Source organism: Azolla caroliniana, unplaced genomic scaffold (assembly GCF_043228905.1).
Source record: "Azolla caroliniana isolate FFs.n. ecotype wild unplaced genomic scaffold, voAzoCaro1.0.p SCAF_332, whole genome shotgun sequence".
NCBI lineage: Eukaryota > Viridiplantae > Streptophyta > Polypodiopsida > Salviniales > Salviniaceae > Azolla > Azolla caroliniana.
In genome coordinates, this window is record NW_028230767.1 from 18,415 (window position 1) to 25,190 (window position 6,776).

At 41.1% G+C, this 6,776-nt stretch overlaps 1 protein-coding gene across 1 annotated transcript; it reads left to right on the top strand.

Annotated features, from left to right (window-relative positions):
• The first annotated feature begins 590 nt into the window (after nt 1–590).
• LOC147848521 (uncharacterized) lies at nt 591–2,661 on the top strand. Its single transcript, XM_087338374.1, has 6 exons — nt 591–869; nt 1,002–1,185; nt 1,509–1,624; nt 1,713–1,880; nt 2,107–2,379; nt 2,462–2,661. Exons 1-6 carry the CDS (start codon nt 636–638, stop codon nt 2,501–2,503), a joined length of 1,017 nt encoding a protein of 338 aa, XP_087194500.1. The 5' UTR covers nt 591–635; the 3' UTR covers nt 2,504–2,661.
• The last annotated feature ends 4,115 nt before the right edge of the window (nt 2,662–6,776 follow it).

Genomic DNA, 6,776 nt, shown 5'->3' on the forward strand with positions numbered 1-6,776 from the left:
ATAATACAACCTGTGTTGTCTCGATTCTCCACTACTTCATTAGTAGCAATATGGCAAGGTAAACCTTCTCTAAGTGTTGTAATACTAGATAATATAAATCTACCTCATATTGGGACAATGTCCCCATACAACGACATAGTTGTGAGAATTGCCAAATGAACTTTCCTTTGAGGTTACGGAATTGTTATGGTACTCCACAAAGTCCATCAAACAAGAACACATTTCTCATGGTCCCATTAAAGCAAATCCCCCAATACCTAAGGTAATAAAAAACACGACATGATGATACGATGGGGGTGGGCAGAGCTCTAGCACCATCGATGAAAACCCACTTAAGACAGTGACAAAAAACTTGGGGTGGTTTTTGATGGAAATCATGTCTTTATGTGTGTGTACTCAAATGCATGGCTTTTTTAGCAACCGGAAAATGTACCCTATATGTACATGTACATATGTTTGTCATCTTTCTCACACACAAATAAAATAAAATCTTCCTCAACCTTATTAGCTTCTCTGTGCTCTGTTCTCTGTTCTCTGTGTTCTCTGTTCTGTGTTGTGTTCCATAGATAGACTCCTCCTATCCTGTCCCTGTCCCTGTCCCTGTCTCTGTCTCTCCACAATCTATCCTCAATATCATGCATCGTGCGGTGGAGGTGGTAGGATACAACGCAGAGGAGCCATGGGAAGCTTGTAAGGTTACATCCTGTAGAGAGACCCCTGTTCCGGGGCCTTTCCAGGTGTTGGTTCGCGTCTTGTGTCGGCCTGTTAACCCATCGGACGTGCTGTCGTTGAAGGGCCAGTACCCTGGATGGCGCCCCAATCACTTCCCCAGCACCCCGGGCTTAGAAGGCATGGGCATCATCTCTCAAGTAAAAAAAGCAAAACAGATCAACGAAACCCTCCTTCTGTCCATCCCACTTTTCTTTTCTGACCCTCCTCATTTCTCTACCTTGTGTTTTCTACCTGTTGTTGTTGTTGTTGTTGTTGTTGTTGTGAGGTAGGTCGGCGAGAATGTGAGCCAGGTTCAAGTTGGGCAACGTGTGGTTCCACTCATTCAGAGACCTGATCTCACAGGCCAAGGCACGTGGCAAGAATACATTGTCCTCCCTGAGACACATGTGGTGCCTATACCTGACACCATTACCAACGAAGCTGCAGCCCAGTTTGTTGTCAATCCTTTTACAGGTAATTGATGTTTCAATTTGCTAGGTATATTGATGCATATCGTATAGAATTGTGTGTATGTCATGTATATCTATATGCATCTGATAATGTATATACTTTTACACGTGACGTCTAATGTATACACACATATGTGCACATATGTATGCAGCGTACAATAGATGTACTCATGCCAATGTATATGTATCTACATGTATGCAGATCCATATGCGTATGGATAGATGTACATGGATGTATGTGCATGCACATATGCCAATGTATGTGTGTATATGTACATATGTAGGTTTCTGTAACCACTGACTTGAATGTGTCTTTCTTTTTTCCAGTCATTGGGCTCTTACGAACATTGAACCCTCCCAAAGGGGAGTATATTCTCCAAACTGCTGCAGCCTCAATCTTAGGCCGCATGTTCATCCAATATGCACACCATCAAGGATTTAAAGTAAAGACTATCCACATTGCATCCATAATGACCTAACTGTCTCTTTGGAACTATCTAAAATTGCTTGGTCTAATAATGAAATGTGTAGACCATCAACATTGTGCGATGCAATGAACAAATTGAAGAGCTGAAAGCCTTGGGGGCCAATGAGGTGATCAATTCGAATGAAGGTGATGTGGTCGAGAAGATTAGGAACATAACCGGAGGAAAGTTGGCATACGGGGCAATCGATTGTGTTGGAGGAGAATTAACTAAGGTTATCCACACGAATGATTGGAAGATATATTGATGATCATTTATTTAATACTAAAATATTAAAGTATGCCTATGTGTGGTTAATAATAAAGGTAAGGATATAGTGTGCCCAATCTAGGTTAAGACCAATGCTAAATTGTTCCTGATGTTGGGTAATATCAAGATATGATGTTAGTCATTACTACAGATAAAGTGTGCCCAATGTTGGTTTTTGTTTGTCACTATAGATTGTTGTTGAATCGGTCCGAGATGATGGCGTGGTGCTTATATACGGGCTCCTTTCATCAATGAATGCAGTAGTGGGACTCTCTGACCTTATCTTCCGCGGAATCAAGGTTCATGGGTTTTGGTTAAGCACATATCTTAGTCAACTCTCCCCTAATGAACAGAAGGAGTTCATGGGTCACGCCATTAGCCTTTTAAGCGAGAAGGTGATAGATCCATTGATAGGAGGGAAATACACCTTAGATCAGGTCAAGGATGCAGTCAAGAAAAGCTTGGTAATGCTGTCTTATTAATCAATATGTCAAAAAAAAAAGTTCATGTTTTTTTTTGTATTAAAATTGCATTTATCGGATGCAGGAAATGAGGCGTGGTGGAAAAGTCCTGTTGGTGAGCGAGTAGCAGAATAAGAATTATTAGAATGCATGTGTAGTCAATACTATTTGTTGGTGAAAAGTAGTCAATACTATTTGTTGCACGTGAACTTTGCATGCTTTGAAGTTTGAATGCTGAACTTCCTTGTCTATTCTTTTGAAATTTGGCATCTACAGTTATCGTCATTTAACCAGCTCAAAAAGATGACATTCGTACTAGAAAGTATGTCCACAAACTATCATGTGATATTGTCAATATTAAATTATGAGGTGATTGAGGTTATATATCTAGATATTTTCAAGATGATTTACACTAATTTAGGGTAACTGGTAGAGTATTGTGATTGATTTGCACACTACGCAACATTACTGATCAGCTACACACAGAATTGGAGATCGTAAATCCAATATATCTAGATATTTTCAAGATGATTCATACTAATTTAGGGTAACTGGTAGAGTATTGTGATTGATTTGCACACTATGCAACATTATTGATCAGCTACAAAGTATTGGAGATTGTAAATCCAACATAGATGATGATGGTTGTCTAATTCTTGTTCGTGCCATCTAATTCAATCTTTCTTGTTTGTGCCATCTAAGTCTTCAATTTAGGAAATTTGTGCCATGACCCACAAACAACTTTGTTGGGAGCAAATACCATGACCCACAAACAACTTTGTTGGGAGCAAATACCATGACCCACAAACAACTTTGTTGGGAGCAAATACCATGACCTTGAGTATGTATAGGATTCATCAGCATGTTTAGTTGGTTTCTTCAGTCTCTTGAGGTTATTGTATAAGCTGCAAATGATTAAAATGTCATTTAGCCATGGCTATGATTTCCAAAATGTGTATATTATTACAAGTTGTGTGATATATTATGTTATTATAATTAGTTTCGTTGCCTTTATTATTATTATTATTATTATTATTATTATTATTAATGATTGTCATTAGCCTTGAGATAGAAGTTTCAAATTAAGCAGAAAAAGGTTAGTTACTATAATTCATGATGTTACTATAATTAATTTCCCTAGCCTTATTATATTGTTTGAATGATCTTCAATATATTTAAGATAAAAATTTCTCTCATCTCTCATCAAAATTTATAATGTAATGTGTAGCATTATCTGTAATTTGAGGGTTTTAATTGGTTTTTTCTTATTTAAAATCATGGAAATAGATTATGGAACTTTTAAATCATTAAATGCAAGGGTTGGTTTTACAATCATATAAGAGGGAGAGTTTAGTAGTCCCCTTCCATTGTTAATAGTTTCATGAGCTAACTAATTATGGTTCATAAATTGAACATAATATAAGTCATAGTTCAGACTCTTCTTTGAAAACAACCATGGGGTTTAAAGGTTTTGTCAGTTTTCTTGAACGACGTTATGTATTTGGCTTGATGGTCTATGCAAATGGCTTGCTGAATTCACTTTCTTTAAAAGGGCTAAACGTTGTTAGCATTACCTTATGAAGCTAATATTAGGCAAGGATGTGATGGAGCATAAAATGACAGCTTACTATTAAACAAAGAAATGTGTTTGCCATGGTTACAGTTAGGATCTATGAGGGATTAGTAACAATATGATGTTAAATGTTATTAAATTAGTTTGTGATGAAGGATAAGTAACGATACCAGGTTTATGTTCTATGATTAGCTCACGGTGAAGGATTCAGGATATGGTGCCCAACATGTGAGAGGGATTGTTTAAAATGACAAAAAGTTGTTAATTCCAAAGGTGAGAGAAAGAACGAATAAATGATAACATTTCTTGATTGCTACCAATGGTCTTGGTTCGGTTTTCGTCTCAATTATATAAAATAAAAACCAAACCATTTAGGGAAAATTTAAACCTAACTATTTAAGCTAAACTAATTACAAAAACTAAAATAATTTGGTGAACAGAATAAACTATATAAAATAAAAACCAAACCATTTAGGGCAAAGTTGAAACCAAACGTAACCATTTAATAAAAAATTTAAACCTAACTAAAACAAAAATACATTAAATTAAATAAGTTTAAGTTAAATTAATTAAAACAATAAAAAAGGCATAAATTAAACCATTAAATTAATAAACCATTCAAGGGAAAAATGCCAACAAAAAACTATTTAACCTTTAAACTAAATCACTTAAACCGATAAACCAATAAACTTGAGTTTTAGAACCAAACAAATTTGTTAAAGATTGCTTGCGGAAGCGTTAGAAAGAACAATACACAAAGAGAGAGAGAGAGAGTACGCGGGAGTGACAGAGAGAGGGAGAGCAGGACACTATTTTTCGAAATTATATGAATACTCTATGCTCTCTGTATCTACAACGCGCTCATCAGCGCTATTTATACAAGTCCACACGGGATTGTTAGAAGTACGGTGTACTTCAATGCTCACACGAGCATCTGACACTAACTACGAGACTATAACTGGCTAGTAGTCTAACCTATACTAGGCTTCCGATTACGGATTGGATCCGGCATACCGGCTCCCGAGCTCACCGGTCCTTATTGCTTACCGGCTCAGTTGCTCACCGGCATACCGATTCATCTCACTTACCGGCTCAGGCTTATTAAGCCGATCCGGCTCTAGTTGAGCTTGCCGCTCAACACTCCCCCTCAAGCTCAATCTGAGGTAGGGTCGTAGCGTGAACCTCTGTGGCAGCCGGTTCTTCCAACCGACTTCTCCTGGCGTCGCTTCACCTTGCTCGCGTTCCTTGTCCGGTCCGGTCGCGTTTGCCGCGACCCCTTTGGTTCTGCGCGCCTCGACCTTCGGCATGTCTACTCAATAGGCCCATCTCAGCTCCTTCGCTGCTATGACTCCGACACTTGCCGATCCGTCGGTTCCTCCGTGATGGCATCGACTTCCACTACGTCTGTGTCTCCTTGGCCTCTCGTTGATCCGACTCATCCGGATCCGTCTTTTGATCCGAGTCGGTTGTCTCCGACTCGTTCTAGCTCTTGTCCGAATCAGTATCCTCCGATTCGATTTTCGGCTTCAGGCCTCTCACCACATCGGACCACGTCCAGGTCTTGGCCTTCTCCGTGCTTCCCTTGGCTTCTTCAGCCGGTTCACCGAAGTCGAATTCTTCATTCGACTCCGCATCATGGCCATTACAATCGTGATGACCTCCGCATAGCATGCACTTCTTTTCCTGAGTGTAGACGTCTTTTTCACAGCCGCTCACTCCGACCTGTTCGGATGTGCCGACTTCCTTCGTCGACTCGGCTTCATTTTTCTTCTTGTCTCCACCTCTACTGGTTCTTCTCTTACCTACGGGTTCAACAGTTTTTTTGCCTTTGCCCGTTTCGGTAGTGTCTTTACCCTTGCGTCTCCCCCTCAAGTGCGACACGTCGAGATGCTGAACACCAAGCATTTCGGTAAAGTGCTGCAACTTGTCCGACCCGAGCGACTTGGTGAAGATGTCGGCAACTTGCCGATCCATGTGAACATACCGTAGTTCAACTTCACCGCTCAGGACCCGCTCACGCACGAAGTGATAATGCACTTCTATGTGCTTTGTGCGAGCATGGAACACAGGGTTTTTGGCGAGTTGCATGCTGCTGAGGTTATCGCAGTAGATCAGGATCGGGGTCGGTACCTCGATCCGCAAGTCTTGCAGTAGTCGCCGAAGCCAAATGGCTTCGTAGGTGGCAACGGTCGCGCCCCGGTATTCAACCTCAGTACTAGATAGAGCCATTGTTGGCTGCTTTTTGCTGCTCCACGCAACAGCCGCGCTCCCAAGAGAGAACATAAAGCTGGAAGTTGAGCGACGATCCGTTGCATCGCCAACCCAGTCGGCATCCGTGTAGCCGACAAACTCTTCGGTTATACCTTGCCGGTATAAGAGCGCCCGGTCCTTAGTGCCGCTTACATACCTCAGTATTCGTTGCACGCACTGAAGGTGCTCCACGGTCGGCTTTTGCATGAATTGGCTTACCACTCCGACCGGATAGCTAATGTCGGGTCGGGTGATGGTCCAGTAGATCAGGCTTCCGACTATTTGTCGGAACCTTTTCTCATCACAGGCTGGTCCGGAGTTGGGACGGATCTTCTGATTCCTGTCCAGGGGTGTGGAGACAGGTCGGCATTCTGTCATGCCGAACTTGTACAGTATATTCAACACATAATGGCGTTGAGAAAGCAATATGCCGTCGGGGGTGCGGATCACCTCGATCCCCAAAAAATAATGAAGGTCCCCCAAGTCCTTCATATCGAATGCGTCCGACAACTGGGACTTGACGCGGTTGATTTCCGGAAGACTTGGGCCGGTGATGACTAAATCATCAACATAGAGT

Bases quoted from the DNA above. Each gene is read 5' to 3' on its own strand.
- LOC147848521 (XM_087338374.1), top strand. From the start codon at position 636: ATGCATCGTGCGGTGGAGGTGGTAGGATACAACGCAGAGGAGCCATGG. The intron at 1,186-1,508 runs GTAATTGATGTT...TCTTTTTTCCAG, and splicing joins TGTTGTCAATCCTTTTACAG to TCATTGGGCTCTTACGAACA. The intron at 1,625-1,712 runs GTAAAGACTATC...TGAAATGTGTAG, and splicing joins CACACCATCAAGGATTTAAA to ACCATCAACATTGTGCGATG.